Consider the following 23408-nt stretch of genomic DNA (forward strand, 5'->3'; position numbering starts at 1 on the left):
AAGCCAGGTTTGGCAAGTGTGTGTTGGCAAACAGCAGGACTTTTTAACTGCATCATCAAATTAGTTGTCTGTCAATGTTGATTATGACAAGCTGCAAGAAAATAATCTGAGATGATGGCACTATTGTTGAGTATGTTTTGATTTATTTAAAAAATCATTACATAAGAAGCAGCACAGCATAGGTTTTAAGGAGGGATTTAACGCAGGTATGTCGGTACATTCCGCACCATGCTGTACTTACGGCAACAAGGAGGACCTTCATCACATGTCACAATAATAATAGTTTGTTTGTTTGTTTTTAACTCTTTCTACTTCCTTACTTACTTTCTACAAACAGAATATTTAGTTTCACTCCAAAACTGTCAAATAACTAATACTTCCCACCCCCTTGTTTTTTAAAATCTTGTACCTACAACTTTGTTTACTTTTCATGATTTGTCAAAATAGTCTGATAAGAGCTTATGTTACCATACTTGATACCGTGTGAATTTTAATATAAAGCACATTGAGTTTCCTTTTAAAATTCCCCGCCAGACACATTTTAACCTATGTAAAATTAATATGTTGTTAAACACAATTTTCCTACATAAAAAGTAAAATAAAAATAACTGAAAAAAGCTGCTTACTTCCTCATTGAGAAATTCTGGATCAAGCCTTGTGCCTCAGCCACCACTGCTGCTTGCTCGGAGAGACTCAGCCACATGTTTGACCCTCAGTCAGACCCAGACTTAGATGAAGAGTCTGTTGTGACCAAAACTGGCATCTAGCAGACATATCAGAATGGTAAGCGTAGTTAGCATCTTTTACTTTACTAAGTAGTTTGTTAGCTTGTAACGGCAGTGGCTGACACACTGTTAGGGGTTGTGCTGACACAACCTCTTGCTCTCTGTACTAGTACAAGGTTTCAGGTTTATTTTGCCTGGTTCCTTAGGTTTGTGACGTATAAAACCCAGGATGTCAGAATCCCTTTTTTAGACTGCCATTGGTTCACTGCAGCTCCAAGGATGACAATACTAAGTCATGCCACTGATTGCATATTTCACTCATGATATGTCTTGTATTATATAAGTAACACCTTATGGACATTTTAACAAGGTTAAAAAGTTGATTTTCATCAGAGGGGGGCTTCAAAACATTTTACATCATTACAATTGCCTTGTGACCCATAGATAAGTTTCTGTACTCATCGATATATCTAGGATAAAGTAATATACTGTTGTGGTATCTCATAACATGTCTCACATTCTAATAGTTTAGCCATCCATGATTGGCAGTTAGCCATCCAACTCCACAGACCAGATGAAATCTGGTAGTAACATATATCTTCACTAGTAGGAGTGTCTTTATTTAGTCTGATTAGCAACACACCACAAAAATTTTTTAAGCAAGAATGACATAACAGAATAAGAGAGTATTATGGTGTTAATCAATTAGCCTGAATTAGTTAATTAGTTTGATTTCTTTCTAAAGCCATTGCCAATAATATAGCCAATAGTAAACTCAAAGAAAAAAAAGGAAGTGCACATGTTGTGTCAAACATACACGTGTAACCTTTAAAAAAAAAAAAAAATCATGGTAATTACAGCATGACATAAATTCCATAATAGAATGAACTGGCTTAGGTGTGACTGACATTATCCTGGTATGCATGGTAATTATGCTGTTAAATTAACAGCACAATCTATTATACAAATGTCAATAAAGATGTAACCCTTCAACAAGGAAATAAAACATAAGACTGAACCTCATAGTGATTCTCAAATTGATTAGCAGGTTTAAAAATAGTTAATATAACATTTTATCAAGGTTTGTTATACAAGTGTTTAAAAAGGTTTAAATGGATTTGTATTTGAAATTGCAATTAATTCTGAAACACAAAATTGATGACTCTGTATATATTATGTGAGCCTATTCTATTATGTTCCCCATATAACTTTTAAAAAATTAAGACAACATAGACAACATTGTATCAATTGTCCCTCTAAATATGCTCCACCTCCTTTAGCTGTCTACTATAAGGCCTCATCACCACACATCCTCAGCCACAGTAAAGAGAGACTGTAGTAGCCTCCATCTCCAACATACTTGTAAGTATTACCCTTCTTTAATATTATTAAATTATTTTTAAAAAATTTGAGAAAATCTTGCAGTAATTTTATCAAACTAAACAAACAGACACATTTTGACGGGTGCTTGAACTAACAGGGAAGTGCCTGCATTTTCTATTTTCATGTTATACCTCATGTTATTTTCATGGTCAGACATGCTGCAATGAAGGGGCCAACCATAATAGGTTGATTAAAGGCCATGCAGTAACCAATATGTTAAATCAGATCAATTCTGGCAACACCTGAGACATGTAGCATCCTATGGGATTAAAATAGTATAAAATATCATAATCTTCTAATCTCTGTCAAGAAAGAGTTTAATTTAATTAAAATCTCAGTGGATACATTTGTATTTTCAGCTGCTGAGTTTGTCCTTTACAGTCCTTACAATTTTGATTTATTATGGAAGTCCTTATATTACATCATTTCTTGTTTTGTTAAATATTGTTGTAGTAATTTTTGACTGGATGTTGTAATAAAACATTCTAATCTATCTCTTCTGCCCTTTGCTAATTCTACAGATGAACACACAGCGTACATATTTAGTAAATACACAGTCCTTCAAGGATGAGGATTAATGATGGGTATTTTAGTCCATTCTTATCTATTAGTATTCTTTGGTAGCATATCAAACTAGCAAATAAATTTTCAATTCTCGCTTCAGTGAATTGACTTCACATTTGACATGTCATGACATTCACAGCATCTGGGAGTCTCATCAAATGATGTTTATGCCATTAGCACTGACACAAAAGATATTTTTGTTTCATTTGTTTGTTTGAGAATTTACATAGTTTGGGAACTTAACTCAAAGTTTTGCAGTTTATGTGACTTTAAATGTATTATCAATTAGCAGGGTTGGACAGTAACAAAGTACATTTACTTGAGTACTGTACTGAAGTATATTTTTTGAGTATCTGTACTTCACTTGCATTTTTTTTTTTTTTTTTTGGAAACTTAGGACTTTTATTCCATGCAACAAATATTTTACTTTGGACTCCACTACATTTCCATGAAGTACTCGTTACTTTGAAGCAAAGCTTTTAGTCAGCGGGTTGAATTTTCTTTTATTTCTGAAAATGGGATAGACCGTACACTATGTTCTTCACAGGAGAAAAAACAATCACAGCCAACTCCTACGCTGTCGGTCATGTTACACTTGCTGCATTTTTGAATAGCTCAGTTTGAACTTGACAGTGACTATCGATGGCTACGAGCTGTGTCAGAATACTGCCATGCTGTTTTGTGGGGGGTGGGTCTGTTCAATAAAAAAAATTAATACAAAAATAATAATGGCTGTGGCTTGGTTGACTCACTTGTTTTTATGGCCATTTCTTTGGGCTTTGTTTATTTTACAAGTTTTTTATTATACAGGATACAGTCAATGCATTCAGTAGGTTGTTTCAGAGTCATTAGGTTCTGTAATTGTGGAACAATACAACAAGTTGTTGATACTAAAAAAACTTTACTTCTGAATAAGTATTTTTAAAAGCAAGTACTCCAGTACTTTTACTCAAGTAAATATTTGACTCAACAATTTTCACTTCTACTGGAGTAATATTTGAGGAGGCATATCTAAACTTTGACTCAAGTAAGTTATGAGTTATGTGCTTTGTCCACCTCTGTTAATTAAATACAGCAACAAACTACTACAGTGAAATTATTTGTGTCTGAGTAATTATTATTATGGTTTGCATATACTTTTTTTATTAACAATATAATTAAATTTGTTTTTCTTTTCTTTTTTCCAATTGTGTGTTCACACAGTATAAACATGAGGGCACCAATTCTAATTGCAGGTAAAGGACTTTTTAAACTGATCAAATTGTTTACAAAGGCTGTTTTAACCAAATACTGACTGAGTCTGTCTCTTTGAAGGTCTCTGTTTAAGCGTCATCAACTTGTGTGAGTTTGTATTTTGCTATAACAAAAAATCTTAAATGAAATGCATAAATAATTAATGTTGTTAAACAATGAGATTCATCTCAAAGTAACTCATTGATGTCTTAAATATTTCAGCTTCGTCCTCCAAACTAGTGTGTTACTACACCAGCTGGTCCAAATATAGAGCAGCGAAAGGGAAGTTCACGCTCTCAGATATTGATCCAAACCTGTGTACCCATCTGATCTTTGCTTTTTCTGGCATTAATTATGCCAATCAGCTGGTCCCCTCTGACAGAGGTGACACACAAAGCTACAAAACCTTTAATGGACTGAAATCTAGGTCAGTGCTTAATTCATTAAATATGCTGAAAACTGTCTTTTATTTTGGAGTATTAAATAACCACTGCTTAACTTCTATTCTCACATAGGAATCCGGATCTCAAAACCCTTTTGGCAGTTGGTGGCTGGAACTTTGGCACACAAAAGTGCGATACGTAAATAAAACATACCTAAGAATATCTAATTGAATACGTGGCATGTCTACTTCAGCACCATTTGTTTTAATGTCCAGATTCAGCACCATGGTATCAACAGCAGCCAACAGAAGAAAGTTCATCCAGTCATCTATCGCACTACTGAGGACATACAGCTTTGATGGGATAAACTTGGACTGGGAATTCCCCGGTACACGAGGAAGCCATCAGCAGGACAAACAGAGATTCACGCTGTTGTGCAAGGTCAGAAATATAATTTCTTTGAGACAGTCATCATAAATATACTATATATGATGGATATGGTTTTGAATACTTATTTATGTAATTTGACACTTAATCAAGGCAGACTGACCCATGCTTGTATGTTGTACAGGAACTCCTATCTGCTTACGAGGCTGAGGGAAAAGCAAGTAGCCGTCCCAGATTACTGGTCACTGCTGCTGTGGCTGCTGGCAAAGGAACCATCGATGCCAGTTATGAAGTCGCAGAGATTGCCAAGTAAATTCTCCGCTATTTTTATATTTCCAGTGACTAGCTGTCATGTGTTGCTGCACTTGATTACAATTGTGTTTTTTTGTTGTTTGTTTGTTTGTTTTTTGTTTAGGTACCTGGATTTCATTAATGTGATGACATTTGACCTTCATGGCACCTGGGACAGGGTCACAGGACATCACAGCCCTTTAAACCAGAGATCCCAAGACACTGGAGGTCGTATTTACTTAAATACTGTGAGTAGCGGATTTCATACCATCATTTGTCAATTGATTATTATTGGGCTAAAACTGATGCAGGGTTAAGAGGTTATTTTAAGAAAACAAATTTAATTTAATATGAATTTGTTTCAATGTATTAATTTTCAGATTGAATTGGTCATGTTCATTTATGACCAAATGGTATTCAATACCATTAAAGTATCATATCCCAGTATGAATGTGACTTGAATGTGAGAGAAACATAACTACATGCCAATAGCAGCATTGATATAAAGTAATGATGGTTGCCAGCACAAATAGTAGTATAAATGACCAGTTTTAAATGGAACTCTGCCAGTAGGAGGCAGTACCTTTCAGTGACACACAAGTGGCATTCATTTATTAGTAGCATATACTTTTTAAAGGAGCTATTTTTATATTTTGCTACTGCTACATAGCCAACATTAGCATTAAAAACTCTTTACTTACCAGCCTAGAGGAAACTTTGTAAGTTCAACATCAAAAAATCTTCCTTTATTCATCAAGAGCTGTCTCAAGTTGTTGAAAGCAACCCTCGTTTTGCTTTTATTTCTATCACTCCTTTTCTTATGCTGAAGTTAGCATGCTAACCAGCTCACACCCACCTGCTCGGCCCATCTTGTAACTTTCCAATACCAAGTAACTATAGCATCCAGTCTTACCTGAAGAACGAGCAGAAAGTGTAATCTAACCTCTTGTATTATAAATACAATTATGGCAGAAGCTCTTGGCAAAACCGGTAATGTTAACGTTGGCCATGTAGAGTCCCTAATTTTTTCACACAAAAAAAAAATAGCAACCATAGCCATGTAGCAAAAGCAAAACTTGCAAATAGCTCCTTTAAATTACATAATGTATTCATAAATGGTATATGCCAACAGAGCCACAAAGTAATACCTATAATCAACAGTGACATATGCCAAACACAACAGTTCCAAAAGCCAATTTTTTATTCTTTCCACATTTCAGGCCTTTGCAATGCAGTACTGGCGAGACCAGGGGGTACCTGCTGAAAAGCTGATTTTGGGATTTGCTGCATATGGGCGAACCTTTACTCTGTCGTTTCAATCCAGTGAGATTGGAGCACCAATCAGTGGTGCTGGTAATGCGGGTCGTTACACCAAGGAGGCAGGCTTCTGGTCCTATTATGAGGTGAAACTAAAATCTCTAATCAATCTAAATAATAGGCTTAATCATACATACAGATTTTATGGTGTGGTGGGTCATGTTTCTTATTATGCTAATATGTTGGATTAAAATTTGACTCTTCTTTTCAGGTTTGTCTTAATCTTGAGGGAAAAACTGTCCAGTGGATTGCAGACCAGAAAGTTCCATATGGTACCACAGGAAATCAGTGGGTCGGATTTGACAATAAAGACAGCATTAATGCTAAGGTAGCCATTCGTTTCATTAAAACTATTGTTCAATAATTCTTTAGAAAATGATTAATTGTAGAAACATCCAGTTAAACCATTGCTGTGTTATCATGACTATGAACTATCGAATTCTCACAGGTCAGCTACCTAACAGAAAACAACTTCGGAGGCGTCTTTGTCTGGTCTCTGGACCTGGATGATTTTAATGGGCAGTTTTGTAAACAGGGAAAATACCCCCTAATCAGCCATCTGCATAGTCTTCTGGTGTCAGGTAAACCGAAACGTTGTAAAAAAGAAAAAAAAAAACTATCCTATCCTGCAGAATGGTAGAGGTATAAAAATGAAATTTTGTGCAAAATTTCAGCAGTTAAGCTCAGTCATAGTCAGACCATGTAATGATCAGATAACACTACCTTACAATATGTGACTCATTTTTTCTCACCTTCCACAAACCTCTCTAGATATAGGAGTTCCCACCATTGATGAGACTCCACCTGCAGTCACCAAAGATGAGCCAACCACTACTACTACTACCACTACCACTGCCACCACCGCATCCTGTGCTGAGCAATCTGATCCAAATTTCTGCATAGGAAAGACCAGCGGGCTCTATCCCAATCCTAGTAACCTAAATTCTTTTTACAATTGTTTCAATGACATTACATATGTCCAAAACTGTCCCTCTGGTTTAGTCTTCCGAGATAGCTGCAAATGCTGTGGACGCCCTTAAGTGGGAGTCTATCATTAATACTCCAGGAGTGGTAATATATATACAATCAAAAAGGATGCTTTACATAAAGCTTTACTTGTTCTCACTATTCAGAACAAGATTTTAAAAATGCTTTGCTTCATTTTAATGTCAGGTTCTTGTTATGCGGTGTTATGTAATGAAGTCTAGCTGAATGCCTCCTATTTAGATAGTAGAAGTGTAAGAATAACCTTTTTTCTTTTTCAATACAACATAAAATACAGGGAAATTGTGATGTCATGGTTGTGTACTATTTTCAGAATTAAATAAAATATATAACATAACCCTAAGCTCATCACTTATGTTATTTGTTGTATTTGTTGTTTTTGTTGTATGTTTGTGTCAAGCTTGTGCGCAAATTCAAATCCCCTGTACAAATCAGGATTCATTTTAATGTGTCAGTCAGTGATACTACAGCATTCTTCAAGAGATAAACTACTGTACTTGATTCAACAAGAAGTAATAAAATACTTTTTAAATATCACAATTCAGAATTTCTTCAGTAAGCAGCATATTTTTGTATCGTCTATCATCAGCATCAGCATTTAATTATTTCTTAGAAGTTGATCATTTTAAGTAATACAGTATTATTAGCAGCACAACTGCATTTATTCAGTCACTTCATCAAATTATACCATAATAATTTGGTAGCAATCTTCATCACAAACACAAAAGGAGATTCATATACTTGACCCGTGAATATTTCATTGCAACAAGATCAAGACTATGTATCTGATCACACAAGATTGAAATTAGTAAGTTACTGTAACTGTTTTACTGTAACCCTAAAATTACAGGCCACTGAAAAAAGTTTATCTTCTGGCTCTAAAATGTAGAATCTCTCTCTGTAGAATCATTTGCTTTTGAAAAAAAAAAAGAGGAGTAAGTCAGGCCATGGTCCTGTTGAGTGCTTTTGAAATAAATCAGACTAACATTAACACAGGTTTGCATTTGTTTGACTTGTTATCAATACTGTCAATTCCTTAGAGTTCATGGACAGAGCTGTGAGGCTCAGGGAGGTTCTGAATGTCACAGTTTTGAATCAGGCTGAAGTAAAATAGTACAAGCTCCTCGTAGTTCTTTTTGGAAATCCTTTCATTGATGCCATGGAATCTAAGAAAGAAAAAAAAATGTTTTTCCCGCTAATAGCATTCATTCACAGTATCTAAGACGAGGAAAATATGTTTCCTTTATTCGATTGCCTGTCACTGTTCTTGCAGGATAATGGCTTTTTATTACCAAAGCTGAGGGATAAACTGGGCAAGCTGTTAAAACTCTTCTTACTGTATTTGTTCCAGAGGAGCTCAACGTCTGCACAGTACAAGTAGGTCAGATATTTACATCACAAGTTTGTGATCTAAACGTGTGACCAACAGCAGAAAGCACTCTTTTGTTCAAGAAGTTGTTTTACAGTTTGCCAATCATTACACTGCACAAGCAGTTCATTGTAATGACTGCAGCAGGTTTTGTTGAGACTTCTCCTGAGAGTAATTATAATCAGGGTTAGACATATTAGATTCTTACCTCTTAGCATCACCTGGTTTAAACCAGACAGGGGCAAAGCGATAGATATCACTGGTCAGGTCTTTGAAGTGTCGACTGTCTGTGTTCCCAATACAGATACCTGCACATTATATCAAAACAATAATGGAATATTTAAATACCTTAACAACCTAATTTTTATGCAACTAAATCTGTCTGGACTCTACCTGGAGCAACTGTAATTGTTGGAAACATGTCCAACACAGTTTTCTTAATGATCTGGAATCCAAAGGACTGTTCATCAGCTGAGCTGACAGGCAGAGGGTCAAACCCATCAACAAGCTCGATCTTCACTCGCTGGTCACCCACTGTGGAACGGACGAGGTCCAGGACCTATATGAGATAGCACACATTTTATTCAACTCAGAAAATTCATGGTGACATCAGGAATTCTCAAAAAGGAGAATTACTTTTCTGACTCTACCTCTTGTAATGACTGCGCTGAGTGGATTCGTAGATTTACATAAGCTTCAGCTAGGGAAGGGATGATATTCACCTACAAGTTGGGAAAGAATTTAGGATTTTTCGAAGGCAAACTGAATTGCTTGAAATCTAATTTCCTGTGAATAACCTTCAATTTTATGATTATTAACTGTACCTTAACTCCTGCATTAAACATGGTAACTGCTGTGGTTGTCCTTACAAAAGCATTAGTGTCTGGTTTTCTTTCCAGTACCCTGAAATACAAAACTTTCTAATTAGACAGGACACAGTCAGAAGAAAACATGCTGAATAAATTTTAGGATGTAATTACCTGCCAAGGAGTGGGGAGAACAGCCACAAATTCGACATTATGAACTTCATTGGAAGCCTGAACTGAAGTCAAAGATCAAGTTAAACAGGGAGAGATCTAAAATACTACAAGTTGTGATGAGTAGTGGACAAGAAGCTGGTTGTCCTTACCTTATGGGCTAGGTGTTCAAAGGTTCCACGCTCAGGCCCATGACCAAATAACCTTGGCATGGGGTTCTCCTCTAGTCTGAGGAATTAAAATGACAGTCAGAGTCTGATGGTAAATATAAAATTTGTAGTCAAACATATGGTACAGCATGAACACAGAGACTAACCACAATACATTGTATGTCCCTCTCACCTTTTGACTGCTGCAGCCAAGATCCCAATGCTGGTCTCTCTGGGAGGCATTGAGGAGTGACCAGGGGCCATAGACACACTCAGCTTTACAGTGGCCGAGCCCTTTTCCGTTATCCCAATTCTGTAAACAATGAGCACACACGTAAAACACAGAATGTCAATCAGTCACCTGCACAATTTAAAGGACACATGCAATTTTATACTATGCTTGTGAGTTTTGTTGTGATGTCAGGCTTGGACTTTTTACCAAGCCAAAGCTGTACCGTAAATATCGTGCTGAGTTGTTACGTTAGAGTATGGCAGGAACTCACAGAGCAGCAGGTCCTTCAAGACCACTGATGACATCATCCAGTACAGCAAGGCCCTCGTCTAGGACAAACGACAGCTGCACACCATGCTGCTTCAGCATTGGCACTATGTTCAATGCCCCCTTGTAACCACCGACCTTTAAAAAGAAATACAGAAGGATTCAGATGTTCAAATATAGTATTTTAATTCTTGTTTAAGTTCAAAATTTCAAGAGAGTTGTATGAATAGTTGAACTACTTCTTCATCATGACCAAGACCAATGTAAAATCCTCTGCGTGGAGCATAGCCTTTTATTAGCAAGTATTCCAGCGCCTGAAGTATTCCCTGGAAGACATAAGGCATATTAGTTTAGCCTTGCTAGCATGTGAAAGGTAAGTAAGTATGTAAATCAATTCCATGAGATCACGCAAAATATCACTTGTTCCCTCACCATTACAGAGCCCTTGTCATCGATGGTCCCTCTACCATATATGAAGCCATCTATCTCCTTGGCAGAAAATGGCGGTGCCTCCCAGCCATCCGACTCTGAAGCAGGTACCACATCTATGTGGGCCAGCAGCAGGTATGGCGCCAAGTCAGGCTGTGATCCTTGTAACCAAAATAGGTGGCTGTAGTTGGCCACCAACTGATGATGAACCAATTTTGAAGAGAAAACTGTTGGGAAAGCTGGTACAGGAAGAAGAGCGCAAGCTTAAAGGTGGAACTCTAGTTGTATAGCTGTGGAGCACCGGAGTCTGTGAAAATAATCCTGAAGATGCCATCAGCATTATCCTCAAAACAAAGGCTATGTTAGAAACTGGTGTCATAAAGGTTGAAACAAGCCTTCTTTTGTAGTTCCTCCAAACTTCATGGAAAAGTAGTACTCATCTGATTTAGTGCTCATTTAATTCTTCTTAAAGAGCTATTACAAGTACGACAATTTTGACATGTCTGACTTTGTTATACTATATAGAGAGCTGGAAGATAAATCAATCAGCAACTACTTTGATAATTAATCTACTGTCTGAGTCCCTTTTCAAGCAAAAATGCCAAAAATTTGCAGTTTCCAGCTTCTTAAGTGTGAGGATTTGCTGATTAACTTTGACAGTAGTCTCGATATCTTAGGGTTTTGGAGTGCTGGTAACAAAAAACAAGGGAAGAGAGTATGATTGTGATGGGCATTTTTCACTTATTGTCTGACATTTTGGAGACAAAAGGGATTGATTAATTAATTAATCGATTGACAAAAGTGGCACAAGATTGGCAGATTAATCAATAATAAAAATGACTGCTAGTACAAACCCTATTTCATATTTTAGCATTGGAGTAGAGAGTAATTAATATATCATATGGCTGGGATAAATCAATACCATAACTTGAAATATTTAAAGTAAACGTAATCTAAAGTCTGTATTAAAATGTCACATGAAAGACTGTAAGATGTCTAAAGGAGAAGTGGGCAACTGGCCAGGTGTCGCAAAACCCCTATGTCTACGCCATATTGTTTAGGTCTGCATAATTTGATAAGTTTGATTGTTTAGGAATTACACTTTATTTAATAATTAAATAACTGAATCCACCCATTTATAGTCACACATAATATAGGCCTAATGAAATATGTAGCATATGCAATTGAAAAGTGATCTTGGAATCTAGGCCTTTGTTACTAGAGGTTTAGCTACATTATTCCCTGAAGCTCTTTGTGGGTAATGTAAAATCGTAATTGCACAATGTTTTGCGGGGCAGAGGCACAGACATTGCTCCTGATACTTTGGACTGGCAGTGTTAGTGTCCTCTTCATATGACGTCATGTTTATTTTAACTGCAAGGTAAATTAAACTAATAGTTTTTACAGGTATCCAGTTTTTAGTAATTTGGAACAGGTTCTAATTTGGATCCCCAAACCTAAAATTAATTATTATTCAAATGGCTTTTTTTTTTTCTTTTTTTTTTTTAATCAGACCAACAGTCTACAAACAAAAGATGTTGGGATTAATATCAAAGAAAACCAAATAAAATATCTGAGTTACCGTAGCCTCTCTGTCAGCTCGAACTAGTCTGGTTATTCTCCTCTGAGCTTTCTCATCAACAGCAAAACTGCGGTTCACTGGATTTTTTATGCACTGTTCTGAGTAAATTCTAGAGACTGTTTTATATGAAAATCCCTGGTGATCAGCAGTTTCAGAAAACACTCAAAGCAACCAGTCTGGCACCAACACTCTAATGTTTGACATGAACATTAACTAAAGCTCCAGACCTGTACCTGCATGACTTTATGTACTGCACTGCTGCCACATGATTAGCTGATTGAATAATTGAATGGATATGCTACAGGTGTTAAAAAACTTAGATAGAAATACAGAATAGGGAAAAAACATTTCTGGAACAATCTATCCACTCCACTTCACAACCCTAGGGGGCCCAACAACAAATGATTGCCTGAAGGCCCCATAGGAGCTTAATACGGCCATGTTACCATTTATCGTAGCACAAAAACCCTGCTGACACCATGTGTCCATGTGTCAGCTGCGTGGCTAGCTAACGTTAGCTGAAATGTAGCTTAGTAGCTGTTTTCATACATGTTTGGCATGCAATATTAACGTTAGCTTAACTGTTAAACATTAGCTATTGGGTAAAGTTAGCTGGAACTGCTCTGCTAAATCACCGCAACTTTGTGGGTGTGTGAAGCCACTGTTAACTACCAAACACAACCGTGACTGTACAAGACAAATAAGTCTCTCACAATATTTTAGAGCCAGCTTTACCTTTACGGAGGAGCCTGTTGAATTCAAGCAGCGCAGTGTTGTTGCTCTCCGTCCCGGAGAAAGACACAGTGGGGATCCGAATAGCCTCTGGATGTATGAATTGAGAGACACACTGTCCGTTAATGGTGGCTTCTCCACATTTCTTTAACGTGCTTTCCCCCCAATGTTACGAGAACATTTAACTAGGTTAGGTACTCGTCTAAAACACGACTCAAATTACCTTTAAAATTTGCTATTAGTTCCTCTCTCTGATGGTGGTCTATGACGAGCGAGATGTTCTTCGTCTTTTCCCAATTTGCGAGTTGAAGACCGGCATTTACGTCCAGTGAGAAAGTCCTGATAGATGCTACAGTAAATAACAATAATATTATAATGAGGAAGCTGCTAATCATAATCTTTAAAAACTTGAATATTTTGAACTTTTGCCCCGACTCTGTCATTGTTTATTTGTTGTGACAGCGGAACTCGTTCACTGTGACTGAGTGCAGACTGAAATAGTTTGAGGATGTTGAACGAGAGCCACCTGCTGGTCAGAAAGCGAATTTACTGTTACTACAAAATAATGGTATCAAAGCTTCATTACCCTCTCACCTGGTTCAGTCATTCATTCAGAGCTACCATTATGTTAGAAAGTAACCTGCAGTGGTAATGTTCCTCATGTAGTAAACGTACATTTTACTATGTGAAAAATACCTTCTTTTTTTTTTTTATATCTGCATGTATTCTTTTTCACTTTAGGATCATCAGTTGCAAAAGAAAGTTTGAAGCAAAACATCCTTTAATGAAATATGATTCAAATATTTTTTTTAAAAAATGAAGGCACATCAAAAATACCAATTCCTTGAAAAGGCACCATCAGGTTACACAAATGGGATTAGCAAATTACACAATTCTCATTTTTACATTTGACAAAATATGCAGCTCTCTAAAGTTTTAAGAGCACCTCAATGCTTACACAATTGTTTTAACTATAGGGACAAGATTGGCAAAACATCCATAGGCAAAACGTAAATATAAAACTTGACTATGAGGTTTGCTCCCATACAGACACACAAACGCAGTAAATAACAAATCATGTTTAAATTAACATATGCTCCCTGAAGACATCCTAGGACAAAGTCATTATGGTTGCATCAACAAAAATAAGGTAACTTGACATCTCATCATCAATGTAGACAGTTAAAAAACACACAGTTATTCCTGTCCAGAAGGTGCTGGTGTATCCTGTACCTCCGTCTGAAGCAAAAGGCCCTCCTCACTGTCTGACATCTGGTTTAGACTGTCCAGTAAGGCCACAAACGGACTGAATGAGGTGTCCCAAAGACAAACATAAATAAGGTACAGGACGCACACCACAATGAGGAAGACCAAAACCTGTATGAGGATGGGCACAAGGCGGCGCTCCACCTCTCGTCTCTCCAGGGTCGTGGGACTGACTGCTGTGTCTGGGTATGCGTACTGCACAGGTCTCCCTGCTGCCCCCTTGATGGGTCTCCGACGAGTGGCGCTGAAGTAGAAGGATATATTAGTGATGGTGAGATAAAGCACTGAACCCTTCCGATGCAACCACTTTGCTAGTGGTTGGAGTGCGACATCTACTGGCCAGAATGTAAAATAAGCAAATAGAAACATTTGTATATTACAAATTAGGCATCACTATAAAAGGGAAACCATGACTGTATTTTTTAGTCTAAGCATACCTTTATAGTAATTACTATAAAAGAAATCAAATACATTTTCTATGCATCAAATATATAAATATTAGTCAGGTTAGGCCCACTTTCTGTGTTTTAACTTGAAGTGTGAAAATCGAGTAGTCAGTGTGAAAACGAAAGAACATGTATAATAGTAAATGCACTGATCATTTTCAAGAAATAAAAACCGCTCAACTGTGTTGGGATTGAGATGATTTAATTTTTTATGATCTCTCCTGCCTTTGAGAACTATCTTTCACAGGGCACAGATGAGGCTGGGTTACACAAAAACCCCACTGCCAGCTTGTAAAGGCTAAATTCATTTCCATCTTTCCCACTATTTCAGTGAATCCTCAAGCCATCCAATATTTCTTTATACAGTCATTGGGGAGAAATGAGATCAAAGCAGTCACTTGGTACAGATGAGAAGTGAGGCTTCACACATCATCAGTTACGTCATAACGTCTAAAATGGCACACACATTGACATGCGCTTCACCAGAATAACTCAGCTACACTTGACTCACACTTCAAAGCCTCAAACTCTCACAGAACATCACCAGCATATATTTGTTGATAATGCAATCACAAAACTCCTACCATGTGTCTGTATGTGTTACTATGCAAGTTGTCCATGTGTCACCCATCACCAATTACAATTCCTGTACTTCAGTGAAATCTGTCTCTCATTCAACAACAACTCACAAACCTGTGAAGTGGAGTAAGAGCACTTACTAGATCCCCGTGGGTGTGGTCTCAGCATCTGGAAATATGTCCTTGAAAGTATCTTTCACAGGCTCCTGAGTAAGCTAGAAAAGAAACCAGAAATTACTCCCAGAAACAACCAGGCAGAAAATTATCCTAGACAGCAGTGTCCCACAGAGAGGCCCAGCCAGTCTGGTAAAAAATGAGAGAAAAGGGTGATCTGACACATACTGACAAAATATTTAAATTGAGCAACTGTTGGGGTAATTGTGTCTAATTTTCTAGTTTAACACTGACATATGCAAGGAGTTACACCAAACGTAGTGTGTTGTTGTAGGAAATGCGCATGCCCCCAGCAAGTCGTATGGAATAAAAACAGAAAAACAAAAGCCAGCAAGAAGATGCATGTGCCTTCATTCCCCATTCATGAGGGGAAGCCCCGGGGGTGTAGTACACGGACTGGTTCGTCATGGTGCACTTGTCCACAACTGGCACGTCCAGCTAAGGAAAGGAGACGTAACAGATTATGACACACTCGATTTCTGTAGAATATCCTCCCGCCTCCAGTGAACTGCTCCAACACTTCAACCACCAAAGTTTGAGCTCAAAGTGTGACTGAACAGTGTGAGAACTACTGACCCTGTTGGAGCGTGACCAATGTTCCTGCACATTGCTCCCATTCAACTCTCTCTCAGTGTTTGTTCGAGTAGAGAGTGACCTCTGACTCTCCATCTGTTGTTTAGAGTGAGAATGTACATTACTAAGTGATTACTGACACTCAGAAATACAATTAAATTAAAGGGTGATTTTTAAAGAAGTGGAATGAGGCTTTAAATACAACTTTCCTCCTCAACCATTTCAGTGATGCTGAAGGTCTGAGAGGAAGATGATGAGCAACTACTGGCCATTACTAACTGTGATCCAGACGGAACCTGCAAGGATTAACATTATTATCATATTGACAGAAACACAAACATGTATCAGTCATCACCCAGTCTATACACCAGTGAGATACCAACGCCCATCACTCTGAGACGAAACATATCCCATTAGTGGCTTGAGAAGGACACACAAAGTCTAAGCAAGGAATGCAGAGAATTTAAAATCCACAAGAGATGTGAAGTGAGACCAGCCTACCCCTGATCCTAATCCTGAGCGTTGATCTACAGAGGATGCTCTACTAATTCCTGCGGGAATCTGTGACCAGCGAGACCCACTCCGCTCTGATGATTTTAACGCATTCCCTGAATTCCACTTGACACTAGGTTCCCCTTTTCTAGTAGGCCTCGCATGCTAGAAAAGGCCAATCCAATCCAACACAGAAATAAGACACATTAGTCCCCCCCTGAGACTCAGTCTGACAGAAATTTGAGCAAACACACAAGTATCTGTGGTATTTACCAGTCTTGATGAGGGTAAAAAACACTGTGGGTAAGCAAAAGCATCATTCTGGGGAAGAAAAAAAAACAAAAAAAACACTAACACTCAAAATGCCTGTGCTTAACATTTAAAACCATATTTTACAGTTGTAATCTGTAACCACTAAGTGGCACTGTAGGGATGACTGATTTCAATATGGCAAGTGATGGCAAAATGCAATACGAAGATCTATTAACCATCAAAAGTATAAAGATAGTGTAAGCTCCCAGATTTCAGGCATTTCAAGAGGTTCATGTAGACAGAAACTTTAAATCATATACCCAAGATATCAAGAACGTCCTAGTTTTCTCACCTGGCTGCTCTCTTGCTGGGCCTGATCCGACTGTTCAACTGTTTGTTTTTCTTTTTCAGCACCTATAAGTCAGACAATAATACACACTCATACACATATATAGGCCTACACATATAATATATATATATATATATATATATATATATCACTGATACTTTTTACTGTATTTACATTCAAGTGTGCACACAGCCCCAGTAGTCATATGCAACACACCCGCCTCCATAGTTCTGTTTTTCTTAGTTTGGGCTGTTTTCTTTGTCTTACTACTTTGACATTTCTTTCAGCCCTATACTTTTTATGTGGATGAATGACAATAAAGTTGACTTGTCAAAGTATATGATTATGTGACAAAAAATATATATTATTATTTCAGGTCATACCTGACTCTGCATCATCCTCTTCTCCATTTTCCTCCTCCTCTTCACTGTCAGAGTACAAGATACCTTTCTCTGCTCCATTAAGTTGGTAATGTCCATCAGACTGAAGCAGTTTGCTGAGCTTCCTCTCATACAAGGCCCTGGTGGATGCTAGCAATAGGCAAACAATATTACGGTAATTTGTTTTTTTTAAGACAGGGGCAAACTGGACGTGAACATGATGACAGGAATCCTATTTCTATGATGAAATATAATTTGAAGACAGTATTAAGTGCAACCTCACCAACTATGGGTCCGGCTTTAACCCCGTGTACGAGCAATGCAGCCTTGAGGTCATCATCAGTCAAACCACTCGGGTCGGGCATCTCTGCATCCTCTGGTTTCTCCCGCTCGTCCTCAAAAGCAAAATTTGCCGAATTTACCGAATGTTGTTCACGACATGACAAAAGCTGCAGCTTGAATGCCAGTACTTTCACAGTGTGAGATATAGAGCTTAAAAACCAGCTGGAGGCTTGCAGCTCACAAATGTTTATGTGTAAATCTTCTGCTTTCACATCTACCTATTGTGATTCCAAATCAACAACCACAGAAAAATAGGAAATGAAAGACAGGCCTATAGTGAAGCCCAATCAACATATAAGAGGGATTGTTTTAGCAACAGATAATGGTTTATCACATATTAGTATTTGCATGAAACAGATCTGGAATAAGGCAATCCACATAAAACACAGTTTCCTTATCAGTGTCATAAAACAGTGTTTCACAGTCGGCTGCTTTTAATGCTACATCAATCCCTGGCTTCATGTTACATAACCGTGGTTCCAATTAGTTCCACAAAGTGCAGTACATAGATTTTAAACGTGGGAAAAAGAGAACAGATCAGTACTCAGTATTGGCATGTAGCCTGAGATGAAGTATCAGTATCAGAGGAGAAAAGGTTGGTTTTGTGTATCCCTAGTTATATGCAAAAAAAAAAAGGTGTATATAACACATCTGAGAAAATATAGAGAGCCATTTACAAAGCATGTCAACATTATACTATATTTTGTTCATCAGACCGACCCTATTGTATACATTTCCTACAACACAAACTTACAGAGTAGCATCGTCCAGCTAAATCAGTATTGATGCCGTCTGTTAAGAGTACTAATGTGATTATTCTTGAACTGTAAAGTACTATAGATATGTTTTTCACAGCTCACCATAAGAAAAACATGAGTTATCCTTTGAGGGAAACACTCTAGTATCAGGACAGCTGCAACTAACAATTATCTTTAATTGATTCATCTGCCAATTATCTCAGGATTTACTTGATCATTTTGATCTTGAAATGTCACTAACAAAGTGGAAGAATGACCATCAAAGCTTCCTGGAGCACAGTCTTCAATTTGCTTGTCTTGCCGGACCAATAGTTGAAGAATGAAAGATATTCGATTTACAGTTATATAAAACTGAAAACACAGCAAATCATTATATTTGAGAGACTGGAAACAGAATACTTCACTTGAAAAATTACTTAAAGTATAAATTGTCCATCAATTTAGTTGCAGATTAATTTTCTGCCAAGTCCCTTAATCTAATCATTGACTAATCATTTCAGCTCTAAATAGCAGCATTGGGTCTAGAGAGCAAATCTTGCAGCAATTTCTAAACTTTAAACTCTACCCCGACTTAAGAACACAGTTGTGTTTATGCTCTCTGCCAGTCTTTCCACCCCATGACACAGCACAGAAACAACTTGCTGAAAAGTGCAGCAAGTTGTTTCAAGTTGCAGTGCTCTTCCTTGCACACATAAATGAGTGTGACAGGTGCGGCAAGCATATGCACACGTTAGTAATGGCAGCCCACTGACTACAGAAACGTCTCATGTAAATCTATACCAACTATACAGCAGGTGGCTAAATGGTCAAGGACCTCCAGTGTGCTACAGCAAGCTGAGAAGACTGTTTGGTAGCAGTGACCCAGATCTCCCCCTCCTCCTTTCCTCAGCTGCTTACCAGCAGCATTGGTTTAAAATCACTTCTAACTAATCATTATACTGCCGTAATAGCCCTTATATATTAAATTATAATGGTAAAGTCCTTGGAGACCACTTGATTGATATATATTTTACCAGGAAACATATTTACAACTGCAGTGGGGGGAAGTAACTAATTACATTAACTCAAGCACTGTACTCTGGGGTACTTGTTCTTTTCTTGAGTATTCAGCTATAATTGAATGCTACTTCATACTCTTTACACCACTACATTTATTTAACAGCTTTAGATACTTTTTGAGAAACAATTAGTTGTTTAACATTAAACCAGCAGCTCACAACTTTATTGGTTTGTGGGCCCAAGCAAAAAAGGTGTAACTATGTGGAGCCCCATGTCACATTCCAGATGTGTGAGTTGTTATCAGTTCCAAAGAAGCATTTCTTCTCTTAACTTTTCACATGGATTTTTTTTTTCTTTTTTCAAATTCAACTATAATTTCAAATGATCCAATATTTCACAACTGAAAAACAGATTTGTGTACCTTTAACTCAAATAGGATTTTGAATGCAGGACTTTTACCTGTTATGGAGTATTTACACATTCTTGTTCTGGTACCTTTATTTAGGTAAAAGTACTTCTACCACTGTGCAAAGACGAAAACTGATTTGATAATTTGTGCCCTTTCTCAGTAGAGTAGGTTGGAAAAAACTTTTGTGTCACTACTGGTCTTTCAAATTAGACTGACAGCACAATATTATACTCAAGTTATGCATAACGTATTTATTTCTCAAAAAAAAAAAAATGGTGCAAAACGCCAAAGGCTGATCAACTCACAGCTACATCTTGTACTTGATCCTCCTCGTCGCTAGAGAAATCCGCTGCGTTTTTCTGATCGATGTGTTTTAAATGCAACTGCACATAAACCTCCTTTTTGCTCTTGCCAGGTGGCAGCTCGACATTGTGGGCAACTAAATCTGATTTCAGTCTAGATTTAGAGAGATGAGCGGGGTCCTCCACAAACACGGGCATGTCACAAGGACGACGCGGGATATAACAACTAGTTAAAACTTCAGCGCCTGGCTGTCCCTTGTAATTGTGGAAAGACGTGTTTAAAGTCGGACGAACCCGGCGGAGCTGCTCGGAGAAGCCCTCTGCCTGTGGCCTGAGAATAACACTGACTCGATTGAGAACAGCTGCAACCGATGACTTGATTGACAGTAAGTAAGTCGCATTGAATGGCACTAAGCAAACAAGCACTGCAAGCTAACTAGCTACTAACAAGTTTGGCTAGCTTTGAGCTTCATCACAGATAATGATCAGACTTCATTTAAACATTTATGAAATGATGACTCTAGAATACAAAACTTAGAAGGCATTATATGTTATCATATTTTGGATTATAATTAGCTTGCAAGCTAGTAAGCAGAATGTGTTCTTTGAAATGTTAATCTTTAACTGCAGTTATTCAGCTCTTCAACATATATGGAAGTCAAGAGCTGTTAATGTTAAAACAGAAATGATTTTAATCAAATTAAAACTACTTAAATTGAATAAGGTAATAATATAATCTAATATTAACCCATTTTTTGACTTTTCATAGCAGAAAAACATGGTATTACCATGTTTTGAAAAGTTTGAAAGTTTTGATTTCAGTTTTCTCAAAGGAAGGGTTTGAGAGGTTTTACATAATCTTTCATTTACAAAGGTCTTAAATATATTTTTCTAGCCGATTAAAGGGAGAAATGTTATTAAATGTTTTTGGATCTAATTTACATTTTTAACTCTAAATGAATGGTAATGTTTCTGCTGAATGTGTAAATAAGCAACTATTTGCAAACAAGTTCACCATATCAACTTAAACTGTGACAATATGTCAATTCTGTGTTTACAGCTTATTTCTGCTGCCCCCAAGTGGCCAAAAAACATCAGCTTTTGCAGTTTTAAGAGCCAGTTCCTCCAGCCAAGCCATTGCCAGTTGACTGTATACCTTTGACCTCCAGGTTTGACCCGGGCTTTGTTCGCTGATGGAGTTGCAGCGTCTCTGGTGCATTCTGCTGCTCCATTTTTACTGGATGCAACCACCTAGTACAGCACGTAGAAGAAGTGGTAAGTAGTTCCTTTTGTAACACCTGTTAACAGATTATTAAAAAGGTCATTGCTTGTTAGGCAAGGAGTGCCACATGTGCCATTAAGGACTTTTTTCCAACAAGACTTACATAAGCTATTTGCTCCAACAAACACATTGATTGTCTGGTTAAGTTGCTTTGAAAATCAACAACTCCAACTCATTAAATCTTCTAGGAATAGGCCTCAGTATTATCAGTATCAGTATTAAACAAGTTTGAATAAAATTACCTGGATCATGGTTACATACACCTGGGGTCTACCTGAAAAAGAAAAAAAAGGTTATTGGACCCCGGGTGGCTGTACAAAGTAAAACTCATCACCCGGTACCCCCCTAACATCTGGTAGGTTCTGGAGTGACGAGAAACAGTTCCCTGTTTTAGGGTAAAACAGTTTGTACCATGAATAATAAAAGTGAAAGCGGGGGAGCTTTTAAAGCAAATGGTCCCTTCCCAAGGTCCAGAGGTGAAATAAAACAAAAAGAAACAGGATAAGATGGTCAAACAGGATTGCATTACATGAGTACCACTTAATGCCAATCAAAACATCAACGGATGAAGCAAAATGGAACCTCTGAACAATAGATAGGTTGTTTGTCTTTGCTGCAAAGCAACGAAAACGTATTTAATTAGATGACAACTTTGCTATTTTGCTGCTCTGCAAATGCAAATATGAAATGAAAAGACAGCAGGTGTTTACATCGCAGTGTATTGATATTTGAGAGTTGAATAGACTTGATCACCTGCTGTGCTGTTTACTGTTGTGAACTTTGTGAACTGTACCATTTTTAGATTAGATCAACACATTGTGATGTGAGAAAAACAACATTTGTTTGCAGTGGGGATATCCAGCGGGATGAGGGGATTGGAATTGCCTAATTGGCATTCATCAGTTGTGTACATGTACACTGTTTTATTATTAGTTAAAAAATACTTGCATACTTGGACTCTGAATCTTTTTTTGTCACATTTTACCACTGAACAGTGGAGGGCCACCTTTCCCTATTGATTCACAGTGTTGTACTTGTCGCCCAGCAGGTTTAGCCAATGATTCAGAGAAAGCAGGTCAGGAAACTGTATGATAAACTCACACGGTCAGTGCATCACTGTTCCAATGAATGAAATATTTTGTGATGCCCTTTGTTGGCCTTAAGTGATGTTTTACTGTTGTGGTTTGAAACATCAAGCATGCAGCAAAGCATAAAATACACACAGTAGATTTATAGTTAAGATTGTGGCGTTAAACGTTGATACACAGATTGTATCTGAAATGCATACACAAAGTTTTATGATTAACATAAAACGTCTCAAATCAAAAGCACTCAAGTCATCTGAGACCTGACTTGCTTATATTTGCTTTGCTCTGAGAAATACAATTTTATTCAGTAAGCCTGATATAGATACTTTCAAGTTCAAAGTCATGAGATATTCAACAGAGAGGTACTGCGGTTAGAAGACTGAATGCTCTTGGAATCCCTTTGAAAAATCTACTCAACGGGGAGGGTGGATGAAGCATGAGAGGCCACATTCAAAAGGCTTTATACAAGTGCTATGAGAGCTCAGTGAGCTAAGGGATCTTTATTGCATGGTATCCTCTGACCTCGATCAAAAATGAGCAATAATAATATTAAAATGCAAAGTACCATTAAACAGGCAGCTCTATCACTAATTTAAGCCAAAATGAGGGATTAATAAATGTCAATTTTTCATTCGACAAATGTTATAATTGTGACTGCGGTTAAGTACTGCTGCAGGTCAGCGCATAATCATT

General features: G+C 37.5%; 3 protein-coding genes across 6 annotated transcripts; 1 reads left to right on the plus strand and 2 right to left on the minus strand.

Moving 5' to 3' along the window:
- Positions 1–520: 520 nt before the first annotated feature.
- pm20d1 (peptidase M20 domain containing 1) lies at positions 521–13505 on the minus strand. Of its 2 annotated transcripts, none has more exons than XM_022763047.1 (13): positions 13249–13505; positions 13029–13115; positions 10715–10950; positions 10522–10608; positions 10287–10420; positions 9977–10096; positions 9787–9862; positions 9638–9699; positions 9482–9560; positions 9308–9379; positions 9051–9216; positions 8866–8965; positions 521–763 (listed from the first exon to the last, which is right to left on the minus strand). In XM_022763047.1, the coding sequence occupies exons 1-13, from the start codon at positions 13466–13468 to the stop codon at positions 694–696; spliced, it is 1509 nt and encodes a 502-aa protein (XP_022618768.1). In that variant the 5' UTR covers positions 13469–13505; the 3' UTR covers positions 521–693. The 2 variants fall into 2 exon arrangements, with proteins under 2 accessions (XP_022618768.1, XP_022618767.1); XM_022763046.1 differs by lacking the exon at positions 521–763 and adding an exon at positions 7714–8454.
- LOC111234851 (acidic mammalian chitinase-like) lies at positions 4529–7611 on the plus strand. Its single transcript, XM_022763049.1, has 6 exons — positions 4529–4729; positions 4860–4984; positions 5091–5214; positions 6187–6369; positions 6495–6611; positions 6732–7611. The coding sequence occupies exons 1-6, from the start codon at positions 4529–4531 to the stop codon at positions 6921–6923; spliced, it is 942 nt and encodes a 313-aa protein (XP_022618770.1). The 3' UTR covers positions 6924–7611.
- Positions 13506–13861: 356 nt separating the features above from the next.
- Positions 13862–21880, minus strand: LOC111235096 (lamina-associated polypeptide 2, isoforms beta/delta/epsilon/gamma-like). Of its 3 annotated transcripts, XM_022763418.1 has the most exons (7): positions 21870–21880; positions 21502–21596; positions 17819–17930; positions 17539–17685; positions 17159–17220; positions 15457–15530; positions 13862–14535 (listed from the first exon to the last, which is right to left on the minus strand). In XM_022763418.1, exons 2-7 carry the CDS (start codon positions 21562–21564, stop codon positions 14223–14225), a joined length of 771 nt encoding a protein of 256 aa, XP_022619139.1. In that variant the 5' UTR covers positions 21565–21596; positions 21870–21880; the 3' UTR covers positions 13862–14222. The 3 variants fall into 3 exon arrangements, with proteins under 3 accessions (XP_022619139.1, XP_022619137.1, XP_022619138.1); XM_022763416.1 differs by lacking the exons at positions 21502–21596; positions 21870–21880 and adding an exon at positions 20349–20543; XM_022763417.1 differs by lacking the exons at positions 13862–14535; positions 15457–15530; positions 21502–21596; positions 21870–21880 and adding exons at positions 16464–16719; positions 16828–16875; positions 20349–20543.
- Between the last annotated feature and the right edge of the window lie 1528 nt (positions 21881–23408).

This window comes from Seriola dumerili, unplaced genomic scaffold (genome assembly GCF_002260705.1).
Source record: "Seriola dumerili isolate Sdu_G_001 unplaced genomic scaffold, Sdu_1.0 BDQW01000468.1, whole genome shotgun sequence".
NCBI classification, from domain to species: Eukaryota; Metazoa; Chordata; class Actinopteri; order Carangiformes; family Carangidae; genus Seriola; species Seriola dumerili.

What these genes read in the sequence shown, in the direction of transcription:
- LOC111235096 (XM_022763416.1), bottom strand. Translation starts at nt 20,543, where the DNA reads ATGCCCGTGTTTGTGGAGGACCCCGCTCATCTCTCTAAATCTAGACTG. An exon ending in TAAAGCCGGACCCATAGTTG is followed by an intron (nt 17,686 to 17,818) that starts GTGAGGTTGCAC and finishes GCCTATTGCTAG; the next exon opens with CATCCACCAGGGCCTTGTAT. An exon ending in AGAGGATGATGCAGAGTCAG is followed by an intron (nt 17,221 to 17,538) that starts GTATGACCTGAA and finishes TCTGACTTATAG; the next exon opens with GTGCTGAAAAAGAAAAACAA.
- LOC111234851 (XM_022763049.1), top strand. Translation starts at nt 4,529, where the DNA reads ATGTCTACTTCAGCACCATTTGTTTTAATGTCCAGATTCAGCACCATG. An exon ending in GAAGTCGCAGAGATTGCCAA is followed by an intron (nt 4,985 to 5,090) that starts GTAAATTCTCCG and finishes TTTTTTGTTTAG; the next exon opens with GTACCTGGATTTCATTAATG. An exon ending in GCTTCTGGTCCTATTATGAG is followed by an intron (nt 6,370 to 6,494) that starts GTGAAACTAAAA and finishes TCTTCTTTTCAG; the next exon opens with GTTTGTCTTAATCTTGAGGG.
- pm20d1 (XM_022763046.1), bottom strand. Translation starts at nt 13,468, where the DNA reads ATGACAGAGTCGGGGCAAAAGTTCAAAATATTCAAGTTTTTAAAGATT. An exon ending in TTCTCCCCACTCCTTGGCAG is followed by an intron (nt 9,561 to 9,637) that starts GTAATTACATCC and finishes TTTGTATTTCAG; the next exon opens with GGTACTGGAAAGAAAACCAG. An exon ending in CAGCGCAGTCATTACAAGAG is followed by an intron (nt 9,217 to 9,307) that starts GTAGAGTCAGAA and finishes TATCTCATATAG; the next exon opens with GTCCTGGACCTCGTCCGTTC.